At 47.0% G+C, this 27,395-nt stretch overlaps 1 protein-coding gene across 6 annotated transcripts in view; it reads left to right on the top strand.

Annotated features, from left to right (window-relative positions):
• Positions 1-27,395, top strand: part of RAD51B (RAD51 paralog B) — a 506,432-nt gene that overhangs the window by 333,013 nt on the left and 146,024 nt on the right. For all 6 annotated transcript variants that reach the window (XM_045822805.1, XM_045822803.1, XM_045822801.1 and 3 more), the window contains exon 8: positions 21,919-22,015. In XM_045822805.1, coding sequence (XP_045678761.1) covers positions 21,919-22,015 — 97 coding nt within the window. The remainder of the gene's footprint in view (positions 1-21,918; positions 22,016-27,395) is intronic.

Below are 27,395 nucleotides of genomic sequence, written 5' to 3' on the forward strand. Positions count from 1 at the left end.
AAACTGGTGGTGGGTTGGAAGAGATTGAAATTTGCTGAAGTGGATTCAGCCAAGTGGCTGTTTATGGATGACCTTTATCTTCTCGGGTGTAGTGACAGGAGGAGTTACAGAATCCTGGCAGAATGTCTGATGACATCTCATTACAATTAGAATCATCAACCATGGGCTTTGTGAGTTCTTTCACCCAAGACTGTGATGAACCAGGAGTCCAAAGACCTGGGTTTGAGCTGAACCTCTAAATGTGTATGTATCGTTTTATGTACCGCAGTGGACATTTTCCCCCTCCTCTTCTGTCTTCCCTATGAGACTTTCAAATCCTCAGAGGCACACTGCATCTGTCATTTACACAACGGTACTTTTCATCTTTCTCTGTTACTACACTGCATTTGGCAGAGAGATGAGTACTTGCCGACCCGACAGAGCTGGGACCACAGCCTGCCTTGGATGAACTGGAACTCCATTTGAAGGTGTTTTCAGCTGGAAATATTCTGTTTCAGTGCCATTGCTGCTGTTAAGATTCAGCTGGAGCCGTGTGATCAGGCACCTTCTCCTGCCAGCTGTCACCCTCCGGCCACCATGAGAAGAGGGGGCTGTGAGGATAGTCCCCTGACTCCAGCCTAGACCCTTATCTTCGACTGTGCGTGTTTTTGAGACCTTGTGTTTTGTTTTCGCCTCTCCACCTCTCCCAACCCTTAGCAGCCTGAAAAAGAGCTTCATTGGATGTATTCCCCCTCCTCCTTTTCTGTTTTCTCTCTTTCTCCCTTCTCAATTCCCCCCTTGTCCCTCCCTCACTCCCTCCTCCTCTTTCTTTCACCAAGAGAAACTAAACTGTCATGAATATTTTAAGTGGGTTTCACCGAACACAAAATCTGTACCTTCACGAAGGAGATTAAAATGTTGGAGTTTCAATACCTCAGAATCAGGACATAAACCGGATCATGTCAGTCTCCAGCCTTAAACCCACCAGGCCTCCCACCCGACCCTCCCTTAAATCCAGATCCCAAGCCTTTGTGCTGGCCTCCAGGATGTTGCCTGACCAACCTTGCCCACCTCTCTGCCCCCCTTCTCACCCATGAGACTGCAGCCTCCCTGGTCTCGGGTTCTCGGAGCACCCCTCATTTGTTTCTGCCTCAAGACCTTACTCCTTGTCTCTTGTGCCTGGGACTCTGCCCTGAACTCTCTGCCACCCAGAGCTGTCCTCAGGTCTCAACCCAAACGTCCTCTCTCAAGCCTTCTCTGACCATTACAACAGGAGCTCTGCACACCATGTTTGATTTCCTTATGTCACTCATTGTATCTGAACTTGGCTGGCTCATCTCCTGGTGTCCTTGTATGTCCTTGAGTTCTCATTATTGTGTGCACTTGTGCCGCAGGGCAGACGGAGGCTTTATTAGTCCTGTCTGTGTTACCACTTTGGCACTCAGAACAATGCCCGTCACCCAGTGGGTGCTCAGTCAACATGTAACATGTGGACTCAGTAAGGGATGGAATCTGAAGTTATCTACCTCTCTCTTGGCTTTTCCTTCTCCCTCTCTCTCTCTGCCCCTCTCCCTCCCTCCCTCTCATGTGTTTTGTAGGGTCTGTATCATGAAAAGCAGTGTGATCATAGGCCCCGGATCAGGGCTCTGTGTTTCCCTGCCCCTTGATCTGAAGCTCCTGGTCACACACAGCTGCCAGTGGGAAACAGCTATTGTAGAACCGCCCTTTTCTATTGGCCAACAAGGAAATCAATACTAGAATTCCAAGCAATCTACAGTACTTTACTAACATTAACTCTGCTAATAACTTTTCAACCTTAACTTTCCTTACCAAACTGCTGCTTCCTCAGGCTCCTTACTTTGTGGGATGCCCTGCCATCTAGCCCAATACAGGAGAGGCCCTAGAAGATATGTACTGATCCTCAGATATTCCCAAACAAATATGCCGTGGGCTCGAAAGGGAAGATGGTCAATCAGGGGCCATTCATAGAGGAGGCCAAGTACCAAAATGTAGTTCTTAGCTTTAACCTGTCCTTACTAGAAAGTTCTCACTACAAGGATGCATTCTTAGAATTTTCCTAATATAGGAACTGGTTTTTTGGGCTTTTTTGAGTAAGCAACTCTGTAACTTCCCACAGCCCTCCGCTGAACTCCCAGATGACCCTCGCTGTGTGATGAGTCCGTACAGCAGGATGCCTGGCTCTGTGTGCTCGCGGACGGCGCAATGCGGCTGGCCCGGCTGGTGCTTCTGGAGCTGTCACATTTGGGTCACAGGAGTTCAGCCCGTCAGGGATGGCTTCACAGAGCAGTTTTACGGGAGTAGTTCTGTAAGGCTCACGTCTGTAGACGGAACTTGATGAAGACATCCCCCTGATTGCCTGGGGAAGGCCACTCACTCTGGGAGCTCATCCCTGATAGTTGAAATATTTGGCCTGTTTTTCCCCTTGCCTAAGTACCGCCACCCAGTCTTACCATTTCCACCTGTAACGGGAGATGAGCCGTATGTATATTCTCTTGTCACCTTGCAGTGTATATTTTTGGCATATAGGTGGCAACACTAAGGCCCTTGGCTTTTGGACTTTTTTGTTTCTTTACTATTTCTACACGAACTAAGATGTTAAAGAGTTAGAGGATTTCCCTTTAAAGGTTTCTGGTGTAGAGATACAGAACTGACGGACGTCCCCGCGCCCGCTGCCCGCAGCTCCTTAAGTCCATTTCTCCTTTCATGTTTCTCCTTGTATAGGAGGCCTCTCTGGTCCGCTCTGGGTAAAGTTGTAACTTGTTCCCGTACCTTATACCAGCAATTTTCAAGTGGTGTGCCACAAGAATTTTTAAAACGTGCAGTACCTGACTATTTAATCAGACACTGACCTCTTGTCTCTTAGATTGTCCAAAACAAAACAAAAACAACAAAAAAAAGAAACAAAAAAATACGACAGCAGCCAACATAACAATAGCCATCTGGTGTGAATGAATGAAAAGTATGCCTATTTTTTTTTTGTTAGATCAGCAAAAATATAGGTTTTGGTGTGCTTCAGAATTTTAATAATTAGTTATGTATTCCATGAGATGAAAAGGGTAGAAAATTGCTGCCTTATACTAAACCCCCTTACTTTAGTTTTTTTGTTTCTTACTTTAGTTTTTTGTTTCTCGTAGAAACAATCACTTTCTGACATACTGTATCATTTACCACTTATTTTGTTCATTTTCTGCCTCCTACTGCTGGAATACAGACTCCACCAAGATTCCTAGTTGTTTTATTCACATCATGTCCTACCTGCCCAGAACGGCTCTCGGTGCACAGTCAGTGCCTGATAGAGCCGCTGAATGAACAGGCTGGCCTCCCAGTGAAGGGAGAGAGGATGCAGTGTAGCAGTGAAGAGCTTGGGCTTTGCAGTCAAATGATCCTAGATTTGAATCCCAGCCTTGCCACTTATTGACTGTGAGTCTTCACAAAGTGTCCTAACCTCTCACAGCCTTTGTTCATCACCTGCAAAGTAAGGGCAATGGCACTAACCTTGAAGGGGTGTTGTAAAGATCAAAAGAGACAAATGAAGAGGCTGTGGAGCATGGTGGGCACGAGGCCGGGCTTTGCGTTCCAGTGGGTCCGGGGTCTGGACCTTAGCTTCAAGGTCTGCTCTCCCATCACCTCGTGCAATTTTTACAAGCCTTCTAAACTCTCTTTCTTGACCTGTGAAAGGAACACACTACTATGGCCTGCCTCCTGGGACAGTGGTCAGGGTTAAAGGAGATAATCTCTGTGAAGTGCTTAGCAGTTGACCAGCTCATAGTAAGGGATCCATTAAGCGAAGCTATTTTGAGGAGATGAAAATTAGCCCCGTTGCTCACACATAGTAACTGCTCAGTAAATGGTGGTTTGAGATAAGAACAATATTGTTAGGACTCTGGGAACTTCGAAATTTATGATGCCATGCCGCTTTTTTCTGCATTTTCCCTTCTCTAGGGGTAATAAAACAAATGCCTGTTATTTTTATGAGATATTTGTTTTAACTTGAAAATAGAACAGCAAACAATTATGTGCCATAAAATTCTTTGACCTGTAGTCAGCCAGTCCTGTAATAATGTCGGGGTTATATTTCAGTGTTTGGGTTCAGTTGCCGCAGGGACTCTGTTCTATCAGGTGGTCACTGGGGGACTTCACACGTCTGGGGTGTTTAGCCAGCCCTTTGAGAGCAGAGGGAGTCGGTTCTAGTGGCCATGGTTTGGGGTTATTGTGATGTCTCAAGAGGTCTGTTGGCTTCCACTCTTTTCCGCGCGAGATGCCTCTTCCCAGCTCTGTTCTTCGTAATTGCTGTGAGGCCCAGCCAGACACTTCACCTCCGCCAGACCCTCCAGCGGGGTGGCCATTCTTGCTGTGTGACCCTGACCCAATTATTCAGCTTCATTGCACCTTTATTCTTCACCTGTGTAAATAAATAGGGGAAAAACAGAACGGTCCTGTCACAGGGTTTTGTGAGGATTGAATGAGATATCAGATGTAAAGGTATTAAAAGTACTCCATAATGTCTATTATCATGTTTCTTTATTTAAAAAATTACAGTAGTCTACTACTGCATAGTTTAGGTTTGTGAATACTTTTCATATTTTGAAGGTTCTGGAGCTTAGCTTCTGCCCATAGTGTCCTGTGGAATTCTGCAAGCACCTGGTGAAGAATAACTTTGCATGAAAAGAGCCACAGGTGTCCACTGTGTCTTTCTAGAAGCAGCCAAACGCAGTTGCCTCTTGATTATTTAGTGTGATACCGTGGGGATGGCAATCATGAACTGGGTTGTTGCGCAAGTGCTTAAGGCCACGTGGGGAGGACCCTGAGGTCAGAGCAGCTCGCAGGGAAGGGTCTGCCGGCCAAAGTCGGGAAGTCTCTCGAGGTGGTTTCTGCCTGGTGATCTGGCCTGGGCCCACACTTTGACCCAGAGCTTATCTCACTCAGATGACCTTGGCCCTGTTCTTGGTCCCAAATCTCATGGGACAGACCGAGCTGTAAAAGCAGGATGCCAGCATTTTAATGTTGCGATGAAAAAGAGAGCTGTTCTCAGCACCACATAGGCACAACTGTCTAACCAGCACATTTCCCCTTCAAGACAAGTTAAATGATAAGTCAGGTTAGTGGCAGGTTACTTGGTAAGTAGGGAGTAGACAGTAAGGGGCAAGGCGAGTCAGATGTTAGTGGGAACAGGCCCAGTGAGCCCGCTGCCCTTGCCTCCACAGTCCAGACCCACCGTCGGGAGATGTGTGTCACGCGAGGTACACTGGGCTCCCTGGCAGCTGCGGTTGGGCTTGGAATCAGCACCGCCATCATTTGCCGCTCTGATTGTCTGTTATAATAGCTTTTTGGCTAACAGACTTCTTCCCCACATCCTTCTGATATATTTCCTTTTAAGATTTTATTCATTTATTTTGAGAGAACAGATCTAATAATCATATATCGTTAACCTGAAAAAAAGCATTTCCCGGCCCCGGGTCCTCCCTCCTTTGATTCCTACTCTCTGGGAGCAGCCACTTGCAAATCATTGAGTTGAGGGTTCTCCTGGTTACTTCCATATTTCCGAATAAGATGCTCGAATTGCTGTTTCTCAGTTTTTAAAGGAAGATGACGTCTTCACCTACTTTCCAGTGTGGTCATAGCTTGATATTTAGTTAAAACCATAGTTAGTGTTTACATTATTATGCTAATGCAAGTATTCGTGGTGACCTTTGATATGCAGCATGATTTTTGTCTTCCTCCATCTGTCCCTTTCTCCCTCCCTCTCTTCCTTTCTTGTTGGTTCTTTTAAATTTCTCTCTAAAACACCTTTTTCTCCACCCATCCTCCATCTTTAAATTGACAAGGGCATTTGAAATCATAACTGCCATGCCTTCACCACGCCTAGGAAAATTAACAACAATTCATTACTATCATCTAATACCCAGCCTATACACACATTTCCCTGAGTGGCTCAAAGATGTCCTTTTATAGTTGCCTGGTTTAAATAAGGATCTAAATAAGGGAAACAGATTGTATTTGGTTGTTACATTTTCTAAATTTCTTTTATCCTGTAACAGTCTCCCCTCCCCTTTATCTGTGACATTGAATCGTTGGAGACACTGTGATGTAGAATACCACACATTCTAGATTTGGCTAACAGCTTCCTCTAGGTGTTGTTTAACTTATTCTTCTTTATCCCATAAATTAGTGGTTATTAGATTTATTTTAGACAAAACATTTCTATAGGAGGTGATGCTGTGTACTTCCTGTTTTATCATGCTGTGACGCAGCCATATCCGGGTAACCAGATTAATACCAAATTAATGGTGTTAATTTGATCAGTGGGTTCAGAAGATGGCAGCTGGATCGTTCCATTGCTGAAGCTCCCTATCAGTCCCCCCCACCCCGCAGTGGGGACCCTAAGGCAGATCTGTGGTTCTGCGGGGCACGTGATCTGTCCTTTTGTTTGTGATTCTGCTCCAAGCCATTAAGTGCCTACTATCTAGTTTAATTCCAGAAGGCCATCTTATTTTCCTTATTTCCAAGTCTTGGTTGGGATCAGGGGACTTCTCTCTGACCCCCAACCCCCAGGCACTTACCAAATTACAAACTGAATTTAAATGAAAGGAATATAGGTTGCATGGATGAACGTTTTCATTTAAACATCTACTTGAGCTTTGCTGTTGGTTTTGAAAGCATAAATAGAAAAATGGAAAACTTTCTTGTCAGTCACGTTGAAAATTTACTGGCTGGAAAAAAAAATGTGTTTTTTTGTTGTGTTGTGTTTTAAGTAGTGGAACAAATCTGAGGACTCTGCTGGGCCTTGCAACGCCTCCTCGCTCCAGCACAGGAAAGTGCTGCAGCCCGGCGGGGTCTTCCTGTGCGGGAACTGGAGGGAAGCTACCAGAATGGACACTGATGACGCACAGTCATTTGAGGACTTTCTGGTTGTTTTGTGTTAGTTTTCACTCCCCAGCTTTGCTAAGAAGTCTTTCATAAAGATTTTTCCTAAACCCTGTTGCATATGAATTAGGGCTTTTCCTGTCCTCTGTAATGGGGCCTGGTACCTTTTGATGTGTTTTAGCAGAATTTAGCTTCTAAATACAGTTTGAAACTTAGCTCTGCAGTTTGAACAGTTACACACACACACACACACACACACACACACACACACCCCACCTCGACTTTTTCAACTGACTCTGTAGGACCCAGCTGCAGCGGCGGGACAGGACTAAGGAGATGACTTGCATGTCCTTCCGACCAGGGTGGGATGTGTGGGCATGAGAAGCTACAGGAAGGGGAGACCCTCTCTCTCCAGTGTCTCTCAGCTTGTGGGGCGGGGTGCATTTCCATTCTTATCAGAGTCCTTTTTTCAGAGCAGCTGAGTTCCTGGTATAAATGCCTGTGTGTGTGTCATCTTAGAAAGATAAAGATTGGTTACCTTTTTGGTGACTTCCATAATCCCAGAGTTTAAAGTCTGAAATACTCTGCAGACCGAAATTATAATATTGGGGTCTCTTCTGCCATCTGAAATGACCTTCCAATAGCTCTTAGTGACCACACTGCACCCTTCTCCCTAGGCCCGGACCACACGATGCTGTCCCTCGGGCTCCTGGGCGATGCCACCTCCCCCATCTCCTAGACCCCGACCCTGCCCCCCCCCCGCCCCCTAAGGACGGGACTGTTCGCTCCCTCTCATTGCAGCTTGCTCACATTCTCCTGTTGCTTCTCCTTTCTAATGCCAAAATACCCGTCTTCCCTTCGTTTTGACCATAAGTAGTATTTAATAAATATTCTATCATCTTAAATCTCAATAATTAAATTACTTGAGTAACTTTGTTTTGTCAGATATCCCGCTTGTATTTCCACTGTGCTTCAGATATCTGTAGGGGAATCTGTCAGTCAGAGGGCGCGCCAGATTTTCTAGTTCAGAAGAGGGAGCAAAAGGATGTGAAGCATGTGTAACGTGGAGTTTGGAGTCAGAGGACCATATTCAAGACTCACCTCTTGCACTTCAGAGTCACTGCTTTAGACAACTGGTGTTTCACTAGGGGCGCTCTCCGGTTGCATGAAGACCGGGAGCAGAAGTCACCTAAGACTTATCCAAGGTTTAGTTTGTTAGAAGGACGGAGCGGGGTAAAGGACGGTGTAGATTTATGAGTAGTGGCGGATGGTGCAGAGATGGAATCGGATTCTCAAAGCCTTTCAGTGTGGTGCTGGCCGGGGAAAGGTCTTCTTGGGGTCCCACTGTAGCTGTGCTGGGGAGGGTGAGTGTACAAAGTCCATGGGACCCTCAGGGCAAAGAGGAGATGGCAGGGGTTGGGCGGGGAGCCATAAACGTACACTTGACTCTTTAACCTCCTTGCAGTCTTGCCCCGAGTTTGCCTAGTCCCAGCTATGGCTTCCTCTCACTGCTTGCTTCTGTGATTCTCTGTTGGGTGCTCCTTGCTGAGCGGGGCCACTTCCGGTAACCCATAACCAGCACTGACAGGGAACCTCCCAGTAAGTGGAGAACCACCCTCAGAGACAGCACGGAGGCTGTCACACCAGTGACGGCCACCTCCGCAGAGAAGAGAAGTGAATCTAAGATCCCGTTGCCATGGGCATCACCTCTTCACAAGCAGCTTGTCCTTGTTTCAAAGAAGTTGCGAACCAGCTTTCTCGTGGCGGTTACTCCTTCACCGTCAGTCTGTATCTCTCTGAGGAGCACACGCCCCTTCGGGATCAAGGAGCAGAATAAAGAGCATGAGACATGGAGTCAGTAGACTCAGGCTTGGGCCCCCTTTACACGTGGTAAACCGTAGGCTAGTTACGTTCCTCTCTGGTGTGGAAAGAGATGTCATATCTGCATTATTGTTAGATGCTAAGGAGATTCAGATGAGATTTTGTGTGTGTGATATATATAATTCTATATAATACGTATCACCTTCATTATTCCAAAGGCACATAAAGAATTTCCCCCTATACCCAGGTATTTCAAAGGCTGCATCTTGCATGGGTGAGAATCAGAGCCACGCCGTGGTCTAAGGGCTCTTCTGCTTACCAGTGTACGTGATTCCCGGCACCTCCAGCACCTCCTTTCCTCTTCTGTGCAGCTGGCAAGAATACCAGCTGTCTAGAGAAGAAACTTATATACAGTGGAAGGTGTGCTAAGTAGACCAAGGGCTGCTGATTGTGCTATTTCCAATGTTACCTACTTGACTTTGTCCAGAACGATTTAGAATACCACCGCAGTTTTCCTGTGTCGTGCTTGAACATGGCGTATCTGGTTGAAAGAAGCAATTTTGGAGTCCCATAGCTGTTGCTGCTCGATGCAAGCTGGGCACGTCACTGAGTACGTGCACCCTTAAAGGAGAAGGGCAGCACTACCTCCTGCAAAGGCTTGCCATGAGGATTAAAGAAGGTTATGTGAATGAGCCATCGGGGTTTGGCATCCAGTGGGTACTCAGTATGTGTTAGTTTTCTTCCTCTAGAGTATATACTGCTCTTCAATTTTATCCTCATCAAATAGTGTTGACTACAAGTTCCAAATAAGGCCTCATACTCAACGCTTTTATTCGAACAGGGTGCTAAGGGAAGGTCAGACTGGGGTAAAGGGCGGAGGGAGCCAGTTATGTTTGTTTATATTATAATAAACAATAGTGGTATCTCATGTCCTTCCCCTGGTCCTGAGCCTGCTGAGTCACTGTTCCAGCCCCTCGGCCCCGTGATCTCTGGCTGTGTCTATGGAATACAGCAAAACCCACAAGAAACCGGCAGTAATAAATGGCAGAGCATTTGGAGGGATTTTTGTCTGCGTTCCTGTGCTTGCTCTCCTGGCAAGATAGGAAACCTTTCATAAGACTTTTCCTAAATGATGCTGCATGTGCAGTGCGGATTTTTTCTCTGTTCTCCTAACAAATGACCATTTTGTGAGGTTTCTTTTCATTTTTTTTCTTCTTCTTTCCTGCTTCTCAGTACATTCCACAAAGAGCTTATTCCTCTGCTGGTTACTGATTGATAGTTCTGCTCTGTGTGCCCTTTAATTTTGCAATAAACCGACAAGGAGTCGAGACCACAAGCTTAAAGAGAATTGACTTATTTATTTGCCTGGATTCACTGGAGCGACAGCCGGAGTTAGTCATGTCCGTGTGGCCCTGGCGAGGGCAGGAGGAGTCCTGAGAAGGAACGCTGTGTTGGAAACAAGCAGGCAGAAAAGAGCTTACTTGTCCTCCCATTCTGAAGCAGCTGGGCATCCGCTCTCCACCGTGGTCACTTTCCGGGCCTTAATGGAAGCAGGAAGTCTTCCACGAGACTTGCCCACAGCTCCAGGATCCTGAATTCAGTGGGACTTTGAGATATGTGGAAATGGACATCCACCACCCGTAGGTCCCGTGCCCCTTTTTTCTCAGGGATCCTGATGTACTGTAAAGGACTGTGGGAACCTGCCTAGGTTTTTTCAGGCCTCGCCTCTTGGCTGGATGACTTCAGAGACCAAGAACAAACCCCTGTCCCCGCCGACTCCATCCCAGCTGGGTTTCCACCACCAGGCCAGGGGCTCCATCAGGATGTAAGAGGCACTAATACAGTCCATGAACTGATGATCAAATATACTAAGAATCAATTAATGTTTTCTTTATTTAGTAGCGCCACTGTATGGCGTGACCAGTCTGAAAATAAAACAAACACCATTTCAAGTAGGAAAACAAGAACTAACTTCCTGAGTGGGTCAAGTGGTGGTGCTAAGTTAACTAAAGCTAGCCCTTGTTTGAAAACGTAAATGTAAGTAGTACTCCACGCCCAGGGCTGCTCCCTCTGAGTGGACGTGAAGCTGGGAAGACAGGCGCCCGCACGGAATCCGCCCCAGCTCTGACTCCTGTTCCAGATGCCAGTGTCGGCCGTGCCTTTGCCACACTTAACCAGCTAACTGCCTGTTCTCACCCGGCTCTGATGTGGCAACCTTTCTTCTGAAACTCTTGCCATCGCACGTTAGCAGAAGTGAAAATATTAGCAGGGTGGTTCGTGGCGAAGACAGAAATAGACCCCAGGAGTTGGCGTCCGTTCTCTTGCCAGACCTGCTGGAGCATGGTTCCTTCCCGGCCTGCAGGCAGCGCCGCCACCTCTGCCGAGCAGCGTTCTGGCCGTCCGCTGGCTTCTCCTTGCTGCCGAAGATCTGTCTTCTCCTTAAACATTTTGTTTCGTCTTCCTTTGCATGTGACTTTGCACTAAACAACACGAGACTCTGTCAGGCTGATATCAGCAAATGCTCTGCTCTGAAAAATTATCAACACACATCCGTGAGTCTGCGAGTGTTCACGCGCAGAACCTTTAACGTGGTAAATCCAGCGAAGGCCGAAGAGCCAGGCAGGCTTGGTTGGATGCCGGCCCTCCCACAGGCTATCTATTTGGTCTCAAAACATTGTTCCACTTCTCCGAACTTTACTTTCCTCATCTTTAAAACTAGGATGATAATGTTTACGTCACTGAGGTATGAGGATGAAATGAGCTAATGTATGTCGACGCAGGGTCTGATGCATGGGAAGCGCTTAATAAATGTTCATGTCCTCCCGTCTCCCTCCTCTCCTTTAGAATAGGGGCGGGGATCTGGAAGTGCACAGAAGTCTCATCATATTTACACTGGAGGTAGAGAGACAAAAACAGCACACACGACACAATGAGGAGAAAGTTCCCACACCAAGTTACTGGGTGCTGATCCTAAAGTGGGAGCATGAAGAGCAGAGAAGTCAGTTGGGCTTTGCACGGATTTCATGGAAGAGGCGGAGTTTGAACTGGCCCCAGAAAAACTGCAAAGTTAAAGGAGAGTGAAGGAGGGCATTTCAGACTGGGACACGTGGGCTGGGATGAGAGCCCCTGGGAACCATGAGGAAGAGAGAGACAGAATGACAGGGCCCCCGGCCTCAACTGGAGAAACTAAAGTGAAGACGACGATAAGGAAAGTGCTTGTAGTTGTTAGGCACCTGCAGGGTAGGTACTGGACACTGTCCCGTGTGCTCTGTGGGCCCCCTCTTTTGTCCTCATCACAGGCGCAGTTGTGATCCTCATTACACAGCTAAAGAAGGAATCTATCTGAAACTACTCAGCTAGCAGGTGGTGGAGCTGAGATGGAAACCCAGGAGCTCTGACTCCAGAGCCCACCCCCCTAACACACAGTGGCTGCTTGGGGTACTTCCCAGCTGCCCTCACGCGGTAGCAAGGGGTCAGCTAAGATCATTCTGTGAATATACTCTGAAAATTACAAAGCACCATGCCTACGTAAACTGGTGCCATTCATTATTCTTTTTAATGACATCCGATGAGAGATGAACAAGGTAGCCAGCTGAAAATGAGGGAGGGAAATTACCAGGTAGCACTCCCGCGTACTTACGGTGGGCAGGTTTAGCCTATACCTGTGCCTCATCGTCCCCTCTAGCAGCTCAGGCCTGACCCAACCTCCCAGGGCCTCTTGGGGCCATGCTGCAGGTGGCTGTTCCCCAGCCACCAGAGTGGGCACTGGAGACTTAAAAACCTGTTTGTCTTCTGGCATTAGGGCTTGTGCCTTGACTGTGATCTGTCCTTGGCTGGGACATCTGTTTTACGGGCCTGTAGCACGTGAGTGGGACGTGTTAGTGACCATGACAGAATATCTCTACTCCAAGGGCACTGCTGTGGAAGGAAGCCTGCCCCTACTCACCATGTAAATATTTAGTCATTTTAATGTATTTGTTCTGGGCCTATTCTTGTGTCTCTCCTATGTTGACTCTGTTTAATTGTAGGTAATAATCGGACACAGACAGCATTGCTTCCACTCCCAGTCCCCACCCCCTGTTTTACAAAATGACACCTTACACAATATCACTTCCTTGAGGATATCAAATAAATAGTTTTTGTTCAAAAGCATATCTGATGAGGCTGCTGGCTTGGAAATTTGTTCCTAGGCAGACATTTGACCTCCTTTTGAACAGATAGTGAGTGACCCTTGCTCCTATTTTATGCCACAGATTCTCTCTGGGGGTGGAATCGGATGCACACATCCAGTTTCAGAGTTTGGAGAGCCGTGGCGGGTAGGATGCCGTTTGCCTTGGTGGCATGGGGACACAGGGAGACAGGCCAGTGTTGGCTCATCCTCCCTTGGTGGGGTGAGACCAGCGGCCTTTCTGGGCTTCCGCTTCTCCCTCCTACAAGCCACTGTCTGTGTGGCTGGAGCTGGAGAATAACAAAGTCGGTGTTTTATCAGGCTGGACTCCCCCAAGAGCAGTATTTTCAGACCCACCCCCCAAAGGGAGCAAGTGACTCAACAGAACTGTTTTCTTGGTTTCAAATGAGTCTAAGGAGGGGAAATCAGTTAATAGCAGCCTTCTGTGATGGGCTGATCATAAAGCTGTGTCTTTCTAATCCTCCTTGCAAATCAAAGGGAGGGGAATCCCCAGAGCCCAGGAGGGCACATGAATAGAAAGCACCATTAAGTAACAAAAGCACCTAAAAAGGTCAGCAGAAACTCAGGGGGCTGTTGGAAATTCACCTCTGCCTGTCTGCGAGGCTCAGTGGGCAGTAAGGGAGTGGGCGAAGACAACCAAAAGAACTTCACGCAAAAGCCGACGGGGCCACAGGAAATGTACAGTACAGTGAGGGCTGGTAGGAAGGTTTCTTCCACGTCCGTGAACCTCAGAGCCCTCCGACAGTTGGCCTTGTTCTTTTCCAAACCCCAACTGACTGACCGGAGACCTTTTTGGCACCACGCTTGCGCACAGTTGCTGAACGCACCATTTGAAGCTGCTGTGAGTGCACCGTCGCAGCTCGCCAGTGGTGCGTGCCGTTTCCTGCAGTGGGTCTGAGAGCGGCGACAGGATGCTGCCGAGGTTGGGCCGGAGGTGGAAAGAGCACACCAGCCTGCTGTTTGTGGCCTTGTTACAACTGTTGCTCCATCGGAGACCCGGAACCACCACGTGTTAACCTCAGCCCCATCGGGGTCAGTGGAACAGCATGCTGACACGGGAACCGGAGCTCTTCACGCCTACGTCCACGGCACAGTAGTTGCTTGCCCAAGGTTTCCACTGCACCTCCTTGCACGTGCACCCCAGGAAAAGTAGGTCAAGGGGAAAGCCGCCCTACTGTGCCACACAGTTTTTTCTTATGTTTATTTTGGCCAAATGGCAGACACAGTCCTACCTCAATATTTCTCCTAAACTCAGTGGTCTGGGCAATGGCTACAATGAGATGGCAGAGGTATTATTATCAGTCCCTTTGTGACTGAGTACGTTTGTGTTTGTGTTTGTGCAAAGCAGTGGGATTCTTTTCCTCCACCTACGTTGCCTCATACTGGGTCAATGTCTCCTTAGGTGCCTGTACAAGGCAGAGTGTTTCTCTAGCTGTGTGTGTGAAAGTCACCGTGAAGTCTACAAAGAGATTTTTTTCCACTCCAGTCCACAAAAAGAGGTGTGAATTTTATGAAGATTTCTCCCCTCATTTTTTTTTCCTTCCTTTCTTCCTTAGCCAGTGCCAATTAGTTCTGAGTAGGGTGGGTTTCTTAAGGTTGCAGACGATGAGAATCAATGATAACAGAAGCACTTAACACCAAATGAAATGTGTAACATTTTCATAGCAGCCTGCTACATTTAGAGTCATGACACATTCATTTTCTTTTTTTAATCCTTACCCAAAGATATGTTTGTTGATTTTAGAGAGAGGGGAAAGGAGAGAGAGAGAGGGAGAGAGAAACAGTGACGTGAAAAGCATTGATCGGTTGCCGTCTGTATGTGCCCTGACCGGGGATTGAACCTGCAACATTTTGGTGTAGGTAGGGATGATGCTCTAACTAACTGAGCCACCTGGCCAGGGTACATTTCATTTTCTTTATATTTTCTGTGGACCTAACACTTTCAGGTATAGAGAGGTTAGGAGCGTTTCCCAGAATCGGACAGCAGGTTAGTACCAGAGCCAGAAATAAAGGGCAGCTGCCTGTTCCCACAGCAGTGCCTTCTTCAAGCCAAACTGAAGTGCGATCCTTTTTACCGCAAATATTTCAGAAGGAAAATCCCCCATAGCCCTTCAGATTTTCCCAGAAAACGATTGTCATGCAGACCTTCGAGATGGAAGGAGTAGGTTGCAATACTAAAACTTTATCAGTCTTTATTCTCAAACTGTCAGTTGATATTCTCTGGGCTGAAGCTAATGAAAAATTATTTTTTTCCATAATGGAATGATTTATACCATTTCAGGGCTTGGCAAAACTAAGCCAGTGAATAGTAAAACCAGACTTCTGATGCTCAGACTCCAGAACATTTGGTCTGACTTCCCCTCACAACAAATACTGGATATCCCTTTTCAAAGCGGGGAGCAACGGGAAGGGAGGCGGACGCAGAGTTGTCAGGGGAGTTGCGAGGAGGACTTTCTAGACCCCCTTTTGAGGGGGTGCGCCCCTGTTCCCACACTGCATTCAGCGCCCTCTCCCGCTCTTGTCCTTTTCCCTCTGCCTCTCACCCTTCCCTGCCTGCCCTGCCCCACCCCGCCCCACCCGGCCCCCAGCTCCTATCACAGCAGATGGGTTGGGGCAGGCCGTCGCTGGTGGAAGGTGAGAGGAGAGTGTGGTGAAAGGCACTCCAGGGCCTTGCTCTCAGGCTGTCCCGATGAAAGGACTCAGTGAACCCTAACAGCTTCTCACAGGAAAATTCCGGCCTCTGTCTCCTTACAAGCAAGGCATTCGGCAATCTCCAATGGAACAGGGTTAAAACTCAGAACTTGCGACTTATTCCAGGCCTGTGCCTGGATAGAAGGCTTAGGTCCCCATCATGTCTGTCAAGCAGGATCATTTTAGATAACCAAAGTAACATCGATAAAAGGTGTGCTTTAAGTAGATAGACTGCTTTTATTTTATTTATTTTTATTTTATGTATTATTTTAAGAGGGGAACAGACGGAGAAGGAGAGGGAGGGGAACAGAGGGAGAAGGAGAGGGAGAGAAACATCAATGTGTGGTTGCCTCTCACACGTCCCCCACTGGGGGCCTGGCCCACAGCCCAGGCACATGCCCTGACTGGGAATCCAACTGGCGACCCTTTGGTTCGCAGGTTGGTGCACAATCCACGGAGCCACACTGGCAAGGGCAGATAGACCATTTTTAACACAAAAAGAGAAAAAATTCATGATGCCTTCAGAGCCAATGAAAAGCAGAGCCCTGTCAGTTGCAGAGTGCCAGGGTTAGTGGCAGGCAGGCAGTTTGTGAGCAGTCAGCCACCCCCACAGTCTCTCTGTCCTTCAGGGCAGGGGTCCCCAACCCCAGGGCCTCGCACTGGCACTGGTACCGGCTGGTGGCCTGTCAGGAATCGGGCCACACAGCAGGAGATGAGCTTGAATGAAATGCACTTGAATCATCCTGAAACCATCCTCCCTACCCCCCGCACCCCACTGTCCCCGGAAAAATTGTCTTCCACGAAACTGGTCCCTGGTGCCAAAAAGGCTGGGGACCGCTGCTTCAGGGGACGGCCAGGTTAGGCAGTGGGCTGCCTGTTTACTTGGTAGCCGTGAGTATCAGGACAATCAGTGCATCTGGCCTTAGCACCCAGTTAAAGTGATTCTGAAACCTCCCTGATTCTATGTGTTAGAGTGTGGCAGATTTCTGGCAGGGAGTGGGTGGGAGGAGGAAGCGGGTGTTTTTATGGGCAGAGAAACATCTCTAAGATGACTGAGGTTGCCTCATGATTCCTCTAGCCTAGCCTACCCCTTAACCTTGGTTGCTTGCAGACAGGAGTTCTGCAAAGAGTTTTAGTTTCCAAGCCTCCTCTGGGCCTTGAAAATGACAAGCCACATGCATCTGAGGGCACCAAAAAATGCCATAAAGACTGGCAGAATCAACGTAAAGTGCTGGACACTGTCTCAGAAGCTGATGCTATTTACCTGTTTGATGTATGGTTATTTATTCATGTCAGAATCCAGAAGGACCCTTGTCACAAGATTAGGCCTGTTGCAGTACAGCATTTTGATAATCTTTTGGTGTGTTCCTGGATGTTAGATCCCTTTGCTCATTACTTTCACAGGTCAGGTTCTCTCGACCAGGACCTGAAGGCCTGGAGAGGTCCCCTGTCCGTGGGTCTGGGCTAAGGGTTCCCCTGTCTCCTCTGCCCCAGTGCTGCCTTAGGAGGGGGAGTGGACGGGGAGGCCCGCACCTCCCTCTTCTTGTCTGTTATTGACTGTCGTCTCAGGTGACTCTAGTTTGCTGTGTGGACGGTGCAGATGATAAAATTTGCCTCTCACCTGTCCCCACAGAAAGTTGAATGAGGACATGTTCTTAGGTCCTTAGAAATTACTACTTGTAAACATTGAGTTGTTTTGCTGACCCTACATATCTGTTCTGCTGGGCAAACAAGGCCAGATATCCTGTTCCAATCTATTCTGGCCCTGACTGACCACAGACTCCCTCTTCTCTGTTCCCTTCCAGAAGTCAAATAAAAGGGGCTCCTTCCACCAAAGGCTGTGCCTTCAGGCCTGGCAGTTCCCCGCGCTGATTTCCCCAGCGCTCTGTTCCATCTTCTCTTCTGTTGACCATTTTCCAGTACTCGCAGTGGGTTGAGTACACTAAGTAGCTATTCATGGAGGCCCTAGCAAAGACACTCCCGAGTGCTTCAGTGTAGACACATAGCGTGGCCCCGTAAGGCAGAATGTGCTCTGGGCCAGGAGCGGGAGATGTGGGTAGGTTGTGGATATAGCCTAGATGTAGTCTGGTCATGGCACAGTTGAGGAAAGGCGGGTCCACTGCAGCCAGGTGGCCCGCACTAACACAGAGACCAGCACGGAGTCGGGCTCAACTGGTCAGTGGACTCCAGCTCGCCAGGCCCCTGACCCTTGGGGCTGATGGTTCCACTGACCAGCTTACATGGCTCCTTCCTCTTTTCTTGAGCTAATTTGCTTTCTTAAGCTATATTTTTTATACTTAGCAGAAATGAGTCACATATTTTTGACTGCTTGTATGTTGGTTTTTCAATCCTAGGAGCCTCTGCCTTCTGACCAGAACAGCATTCATTCCACCCATCTATCTGCCTCACTAGGTCTTCTGGTCTTTAACCGGTTCCTTCTCTTCATCTCTTTTCTCTAGCTTGTAACATGTATATTGGTTAGTTATGAACCTGTACCCTGAGGTTTCTTCTTCTTTAGAAAATGTCATTGTTCTCATAAAGTGAATATAGATGTTAAGCTACTGTATGCAGAAGAGTCAAGTAGGATGCATTTAGAAAAGCTAGGAAATGCGAGGGAAAACTCGGACCTAGGTGCATGGTGTTTGAAGGAAGAAATCCTCCCTCACCCCCATTTTGCCTTGGGAGGGGAGTGCCAAAAACGAGACTCAGGGTCTGGTGGCAATGACACAAGGGTCCAGTTTCTGTTCAAGTTGCCTGCAGCCTCCCGCAGCCAGAGTGCAGTGCGGGAAGGCCTGGGAGTGAGTGGCCTCCCTGTGCATGAAGCTGTGTGGAGACCACTGTTACTTCTCAACTTACAGGCCGCCTGTTCTTCCCATTGTTTGGATGGTATTCTTCCTGAAGAGTGAACTAATTTGGGTTCCATCTCCTCCTGGCTTCAGATGTAATAACTATTTTTTAGAAAATATTTCTTTGCCTTCTTCCAAGAGGCTCACTCTGGCCTTTGGATTGCTAGTAGACGGTAATGTTGGGGTGGAGGGGGTATGTTGTAAATAGGCCATACTTTTAGAGAAATGGCAAAACTAGCAGGTGCCATTTCAATTCAATTTCGGTTGCTTTGGGAACATATCAATAGCAAGTATTCATTCTCTGTCAGCAGTAGGCTACATCTGGACAAAAAGGGGATTGGGTGTGGGTTTTCCATCTAACCGAGCAAGCAGATCAGCAAAGAATAATTAAAGATAATGGTGGAGGCTAACCTTGGTTAAGCATGCATCATTGGCCAGACACTGTATACTAAGGACTTTATACACATTATCCATTTTAATCCTTGAAACTCTGCGAGTGAAGCATTAGCATGCCCAGAGAGGCTATGAAAAGTGCACAATGTCACACAGCTCATGAGTGCTCCAGCCCAGGATCTGAACTCAGGGCTGTCTGACCATAATCACTGTGCCAGCTGCTCTCGCACAGATTTGGTACCAAGCAAGAGAAGCTCCCATCTTCCTGATGGAGGCGAAGCAGCAGGAATGCCCCGCCAGGTGTCCGTCGGAGCTGGTTGTTAGAAACCAGACAGTGCTACTACTCTGTTCATCACTTGTAATAGTATTTTGTCAGTTATTTTAAGGATGTTGTTTTCAAGTGTCCAGATTGCCTCAGAGGCCAACACAGCTACAGGCTTCTGCCCAGGCATGATTATTTGTCAACAATACTATTTGGAAAGGTTTCCATTCTATCATTTTGCTATACTCAGATTTAGAAAAACACAATTCAGTAAGGTGGTGTGATCAGCTACCCCTGAGTTTGGTTGCTGTGTATACCTTCAATGATTCGGATTTTTGAGTCATAATAAAAAGGGCCAGGATTATTAGCAAAGCCACTGAGGAGTTTGTTATCTTGCCATCGGAGGGTGAAGTGTTCTCTTCTTTGTCTACCCTTCCATTGGAAGTGGAACTGAGGGCGGTTTTCTTTCGTGGTATGTCTGTACCGCGGTTCTGTCTTACATTCTGCAGGGCATCACTTTCATAGCTGTGTGCAATAAAACCTCAGCTCAGAACAAGTTTCCGCTCCAGGACCAATGAAACGATAGAGAAAAAGTGGTCAGAATATTTGAGTAAGTGTCTTATCTTTTAACATACAAGTTTCTAAAGGAGACCTATGGCGCTTTTACATCTTTATGTCTCCCTGTGTATACTCATACATGGCTTTGCATTGTAGGTATTCGCTGAATTTTTGTCTTATCACTGTTAGTATATAATTAGAGCTTTATTTATTATCACCAAGCCATCTTTTAGAAGAACCCCCTTCAAAGTAAAACTTACATATTTAGATCTCTCCGAAGCTCCATGTTTTTTTTTTAAAACTAGGACAGGCAGACATTGTTTTCCTTGTTGGTAGATGAAGCACATAGTGCTTTCAGAACGTTGCTAGTGTCTTACGGACCTTGCTTTAAATAATTACTGTCTTTTTCTTACTAAGATTTTTACACAAATTCTTTGCAATTAAAGAAAATTTAGTACTAAGATTGGTAGAGATGTTCAGGTACTAAAGTATATCCTGATGTAGAAAGCTGTGATTTAGTGTTTTATTATTCTATCCAATTGTCTGAGGCACAGGAGATGTACTAACTAACCTGTATAATATCATTCTGAAGGAAATAATGACAACAATGGCTTCTGTTTATTGAATATTTACCATGTGCCAGACACTGTGTCAAGTACCTTTCATAGATTATCTCATTTAATTCTCAAAACAATTCTATAAGATAGGTGTTACTTTTTACCTATGCATAGATGAGCTCAAAGGTTTAACCACTTCTGCAAGGTTCACCGTGTCAGAGTCAGAATGTGAGCCCAGTTTTACCGAACTCCAAGGCCCATGTAATATTATAAAGAGAAATGAGCGTGTTCCCATAGTCATGCTCATGGATGTGACTCTTGGCTTCTGACGAGAGCAGACGTATTGGACCGTTTCCAGCCATTTTAATGGAAGGCATAGGTAAAATGCACACACAGTTCTTTCCGGTCCATGTGAAAAGCAGTAACATTAAAGAACGTGGGTGATAAGATTAGCAAATGCTCAGTGGAATGCTGTACCATCTGATCGTCACTGTAGAAAAGCTGGGGACCCAGGAGCCGAGCTGACACACGAAGACCTTGGGAAGGTGGTCTTTGCTAACGGGGCACTTCATTTCTTCACTGACCTTGCCATCCTGCTCCTGTCTCAGCCCTCCATTAAGCTGCCATTAGTCTGGGATTTATAAGGTGTCATTGGCCATGCAAGAGACAGCAGCAGAGGTGTGGCTGAAAAGCGGGACAATAAAGAATGGAAATGATTTTCATTTCTGTTCAAGTCAGTATGATAACAAAACCATAACTGACCCGGGGACAGAACAAGAACGTCCATCCAGCCAGGTGCATATAAATGATTCGTAACCTTTTCAGGAGGTACCTTTTCTCCGTTAGACCAAGATGCTCATGGTTTCTTCCTACCCATGGTTGGAACACGCAAACCCTAGGAAGTGATCAGCAGTAGTGATGTTGCAGTTTTCCAGAAGAGAATCTGTATCCCATTCTTCCTGTAGGTTTCTAAATAATAGAAGGCATTTCATAAGTGAGCATTTTTAAGGAACTAATAAGTTTTTGACTGAACCAAATGTGAAAATATTGTGTGGCAATGGACCACATGAATTAGGTAATTTTAGAGTGTTTTCTAGGCATTTTAAGTGTTACGAACTTTAATTGAATAGGTAGGATTATATTAGTTTGTGTTTAAGATATATAGTGCAGCTTTGGAATTCTTTTGTTAGGCTTCAATTAGTTTAAAAGAGTGGTATTCCTTTAGGGCTGAAGCTTATTTTAATTTCACAAATTTGAAAATAAAACTCAGACTTTTGACGTAATAAGGGAAGAAGCCCCTGGCATCTGCATTTTAAGTTATTGCTCTTATTCAGGACTAGTAACATCCTGGGTTGTGGCTATAATCTTAAAAAGCAGAGTTTAGGAAAATGTGTACACGTGCAAATTAATTTTCGGATTAGCTTTCTATTATTCAGCTAATGTGACGACACCTCTCAGTCCCAATTTACTTAGCAGTTGGGAAGAGTTGATTAGTGATTGAAGCTCGGAAAAAAGTCAGCCTGTTTCCTCAGTTCTCTGTGTTTTGAATGACCCGTGGGCTGGGCCAGATATTCTGGCCCAGAGATAAAGTTGATGAAAGTCAGAGCTGGGGCTTTCCTACCTGTGTACGTATCAGTCTCCCCCTAAGCCACAGTCTGCCTTTTGATAGCTCTAATAATTAATTTGGTCTTCTCTCTTCTTCCTCCCCCGCCCCACCTTCTCCCTGTCTGTTCACAGGTTATCTTGACGAATCAAATTACAACCCATCTGAGCAGAGCGCTAGCTTCTCAGGCAGACCTGGTGTCTCCAGCTGATGATTTGTCCCTGTCTGAAGGTAAGGGATCTGTCCTAGAGAGGCTGAAACTTGACACTGACATACGGCCCCACCACCTCTCTGCCCCCTGTTGGGAGCTGGGAGCCGCTACTAAGAGGCCCTGGCCAGTGAACCCAGCTGGAGCCTGGCGATTTAGGCTCGGCCACCTTTCCTGGCATCCGGTCCCTTATATTTGGAGAGTGTCATGCTCCGTCACTGTAAGTGAGCTTCCTTTTTCACCCGTGTCATCTTAATAGGCATCCATCACCTCCACCTTGAGGCTTATCACTCCCCTATAGGCTGTTTTGGGTTCTTAGTATGAGGGCCGGTGAACTGCTAACTGACGCTGTTTTTGAGACTGATGTTCAAAGGTTGGCTGTACCAGTGGTCTCTCAGCGAGTTAGCCCCTTTTCTGTGCTGGGTACTTTTAGACCAGTGTGATGTGCCAGTGGTGTGGCATTCCCTGTCAGCTTTACAGAAAGATGAAGGCAAGCAGTCCATGTTGGTAAATCTGCAAAATTTTCTCTATGCTCCTATGTTAGCAAAGGTCAGGCTGGCTATGGCTTACGTAGCTAGGGGAATTACACCACTGAGCCAGTGGGTGGTTTCTAGTTTAATTGAAAGTTCTTACTTGACATTTCTGAGTTCTGCTGGTTGTAATGTTTCAGGGTAGAGTGCCATGGGCCTACATATATGTGCATGGGTGCTCCGGGGCCCTCAGGGCTTCCCTCTTTCTGAGAACCGTTCCTGATGGAATACGTGGGACTTCCAGGCCTTCCAGGCCTCCCGCCTGCCCAGGTGGTCTTCCCGGGACCGGCCTCAGCTTACGGTCCTCAGGTTGCAAGGACTGCACCCCTGCTTCTCGGTGGTGTTTTTTCAGAGTGAAAACTAATTCCTCACCTGAAGCCATAGTACAAGGCACTCTGTGCCCTGTTTCCACATTCAGTGATGCGTTATCGCGCCCCCATCACCTGGACTGAATAACCCGAGTCCTTGAGTGTCCCTCCCGCTGTGCATTCCTTTCACCATCACGTCTCCGTGGCTCTTCTTTCCACACGTGTCTGGTGTCCCTTCTTCTTTTTGTAATGTGCACTGTGATCAGCTGACCCGTGAAACTCACAACGGGATTATTTTAATAAAATTCCAAAATGTCTTCCCAACTCTAGACTCAGCTGTTCCCATTCTGCCACCACCACGAGGACCTTGCCCGATCTGGCTTTCTTATGCCGTGCCATGCCCCTCCTAAGAAATCTCAGAGTTTTCCAGCGTGTTTTCCGAAAATGGGCTAAAATCAATAAGCTAATTTTAAAATAGTCAGGAATTAGTGATTCGTTCTCATGGACATCCGCGAATGCTAAGAATTGGAGTGTTTTCCCTTTTTTTGTCATGGATCTAGTAGTGTTTCCCAAACGCTACTAGATAAAGTCAATACTTCTTAACGCTTCGCAGCCCGGGCTTTCCCTCCTCTTCTCCGGTGTTCTCGCCATCACCGAGGCCGAAGCTCTGATGCCGAAGCTCCGATGCCCCGCATGCCGACCGGCCGCCTGCGGCCCCCACGCCTGCCCCCGTGCCTCTGCAGGGACAGCTCGCCGTGTCTAGAATAGCATTTCCCTCTTTCACTTCTACCTCTTCTTTTCTTCCCACTCCCACTCCTTTGAGGTTTGTGTCAAGACCACCTCTCCCACAAAACCTCCCTCCCTGCTCCAGCGGGCCTTGGTCTCAGTCTCTGTTCCTCATGTGTGGTCCCTCTGCTGCTCTGCTATAGAAAGAAAAGGTCTACAAAAATGAACTTAACTTTCCATGGTTTCCCAACTCAACTGGCAGATATTTTAAGGACACAGACTATCTTATGTTCTTTCTGTGTCTATGTTGTGCCGGACTAACAAAGTCCTAGGCACACAGTAGGCTGTAAATAAATGCTGAACGAATGCCGTAGTTAAGGCTTTGTAAGAACAGCAACCGTGAGAATCACACAGAACACCTATGAATATCATTAAAAATTGTTGTAGTTATTTCACATACCACACACACATATACAGTAATTCAGCTCTGTGAAGAAGAAAGTGTCTTGTTTCCTTATTTGAAAACCAGTAAGTAAGAGCGCTCTGCTCTGTCTGGGCTTCCCGGCTTGTCTCCAGCACAGGAGAGGGGTGAGACCATGCACACAGGACACTGCTTGGGGGCCCCAGTGTAGCCGCTCCCAGAAAACGGTAAAGTCGCGTTCGTGGCAAAGGCAGGGTGACCAGCTCACTCTTCGACAACTCTTTCCCTATTGTGAAATCCAAGGGAGAAGGGAAACAATTGATTTTTTTAAAATATCTTTTTCCTGCATAGCTGAACAGGCAATGAGGCTGTAGAAATATTTTTCCTGAAGTCTATAATGAAATTCCTTACCAGTGAATTAAAATGGACAAGTTTCTTAGAATATGTATACCTCTTCAAATATATGACAGTATTTGTTAGTATTACCATGATCGACGTGGATAAATTGCTTTGTCGCTGTGTCGGGGGCATTTGTGGCGTCAGCTTTGCCGTCATTTTGTCAGCTCTGAGATCCTGAGCGGGTCGTTCAGTCACTCGGCCCCAGGTTTTCCTGTTAAATGACAGGTTGGATGAACATACGACTGCTGAAGTTTTTCTCTAACGTGGTAAGATCATGATGTGGGTCCGAAGATCAGGAGCATTCACTATGTGATGGGGTTTTAAATTCTGACTTTTCAGAGTGGGAAGAATGACTTTGTTGTCCTAGATTAAACGTAACAGAAAGGATCTTCGGATATCTTAGCACTGATACCTTTGGCATGCCTCTAACAGTCTCTTCTCCCATGTTGCTCTCTCTCTCTATAAACACTTCTGGTCTTGTCCGTCTGCCTCTTGCTCTTTCTGCCTTTCTTCTACACAAGTGTGTGCACAAGAAGTGGATGCAAACCAGTGCAAGTGAGCAACACACCCTAACGAGTGAGCTCAAGGTCCACCCTGTCCTGTAACAGATTTGAGCTGCAGCGCAGAGGGCACAGCTTAAACGGCACTCCCTTGAAAACGGTGGTGGGGTGAGAACAAGGGGCTACCGAGCAGCCAGCGATGAAATGGTCCGAGTTGACCTGAGAGGACTACCCAGCAGGGGCTGACTCAGGGAAATGAAGTCCCTTCTGCTCTGACACAGAGCACGGAATACAAGTGACCTGGCCCAGCTGAGAGATCTCTTCCATTCCAGCGACCCTGTACTATTAATATCTGCCAGCTGCAGGCCTAGAGCGTCTGCCCGCTGAGATCAAAAGAACGCCTATCTTAGCTGGAGCAAGGTCATCTGTGCAGGGCTGTAAAAGCAAGTCCTGGCTGGCTCAGCGACCTCCTTAGGGGAGGAGAAGTCAGGACGTGGGGAGGTGCCCTCTCACGCTCCTTTAATCTCGGCTGACCAGCTGTTGCCCTCCCAGTGTTTGTAAAGTTGAGAGTCCTTTGTTTTAGTGTTGCTTGTTTTTCTCTTTTCTCCCTTACTAAATGTGTGGCTAGGTTGTCACTTGGATTATGTAGACCCATGTTCACTGCTTGGGTCTATGGGATGATTCCCTTCACTGAGGTTTGGAGCCTGTGTTGAACTACCCGGCTCCCAGGAGGGAGAGCCGCAGAGGGAGAAGTGGACCCCAGAGGCCAAGGACTTGCCCAGCATTGCTCCTGCTGCATAGCCTTGTGCCTTGAGAAGAAATGACAGGACAAAGGGAATTTTCCCCATTTCGTTAAAATACCTCCTCGTGCATGTGGTGCACTTGTCAATATTTAGCTTGCCTTTTCCAAATGTTATTTCATTCAGTGGGGAGAATGGAACTTGCAAGACTTGATGCAAATTGACCGAAGTTATTTTGTGAACCTAAGGGCAGAAATCAAGATTTTTTTTTAATAATCTACGTGGTTCTCGAGCAGGTACTGTGAGTCAAAGTATTTTCTTCTTCAGTTTTTTGTCTTGTTGATGGAAACTCCAGCATTTAGGGTGTTACAGAGTTCAGTGACTGGTCGTTGACTAATCTGACTAGTCTGACCAGAATCATGACTGTTCTGTGGCCAAGGCCATGTTCCTTAGATGCCCTTGCCGGTTCTTCCTGGTGCTCATCGAAGATACTAAGGATGATTGGGTCTCGGTCATAGGGAATACCCCTTTTGCCCATGGTGATCAGCAAGGAAAGGACTTAACAGTCCAGCTGGCCAAAGACACCCGATCTTATTCTGCAATCACCTGGGATTTGGACAGAAGGACTGAACCCCTTTTTAACCAGGCACAGTTGGTGGGCGAGGCTGAGGTATGACAACAGTGGGCCCCGTGTGAGACAGAAGTCTGCTCCCCCAAGACCATCAGCGTTGTTCCCTCTGGTGATTCGACAGGATAGCAGTTCCTTCGGTGTGGCGACGCGGCCGCTCCAGCTGCCCCAGAAGGCCTCATGGAAGGGAGGACCTCGGTAGGCTGCCACCCTGGCATCCCCAGCATCCGGCATGCCAGTATTCTTCCTGCAGTAATGGTTTTTGATAGATAACAGCACTTCAAAACTAAAAATGAAAAGTGCATGGATGGGTCAAGGAAAGAACATAAGGAAAAAAAAAAGCAGTACTTACTAGAACCAAGAGTGATTTCCAGTTTTCGTATTGGAAGGCTTTTTAGTTCGGTTGAATTGATGTGCAAGAGAAAGTATGTTAGGATTCATACTCCCTAAGAAACCATCCCTGCAAAAAGCTGGAGTCCATTTGAAAGATTATACGCAAGTGCGTGGCTTGTGTCTCTTCTAAAATAAATTCACCAAGCAACAACAGCCCAGAGTGGCTGGGGCGAATCAGGGACTCGTGGTTGTGAAAGAAGCGGACTTCAAAGCGTGGTATGAATTTTCAAGTTTTATTTCCACTCTTGCTTTCCAGCTGGATCTGCTCTGGATTTACTGCAGGATGTTTGAAAATGCGGCTCCCTGCTAATCTCAGACAGTTGCTATGATCAATGGTTTCTTTCATTTCCGATAAAAAACACTGGTGTTTCTGCTTAAATTGTGTGTACTTTCAGCTTTATTATTATAGTCGTAATTTATTGTCCAGCATTACCCAAATTTGTAATCCATTAACCGCAGACTTTGGGGTGGGTTGGTCAAGTTCGCAGGACTCTCTCCACACTGGAGCTCCAAGGCCCTCCGCCGCCCAGGCCAAACCGAACGCTCCCTGGTTTGGGAGGACCACACGCCAGCCCACCAGGCCTGGGTGGAGCGACTTGAAAACGCCCACCTCTCCGGAGTGTGGTGCAGGTTGGCTGTGATTAGAACCTTGAAAACACAGAGTGTCACCATGCGGTTAATATAAGGTTAATAATATTAACAACCGTGATCAACATCGTTAACATTACATTTCCATAGCATTTTAAAATGTCTTAAAA

This window comes from Phyllostomus hastatus, unplaced genomic scaffold (genome assembly GCF_019186645.2).
Source record: "Phyllostomus hastatus isolate PE091 unplaced genomic scaffold, TTU_PhHast_1.1 phas_scaffold_501, whole genome shotgun sequence".
Taxonomy (NCBI): domain Eukaryota; kingdom Metazoa; phylum Chordata; class Mammalia; order Chiroptera; family Phyllostomidae; genus Phyllostomus; species Phyllostomus hastatus.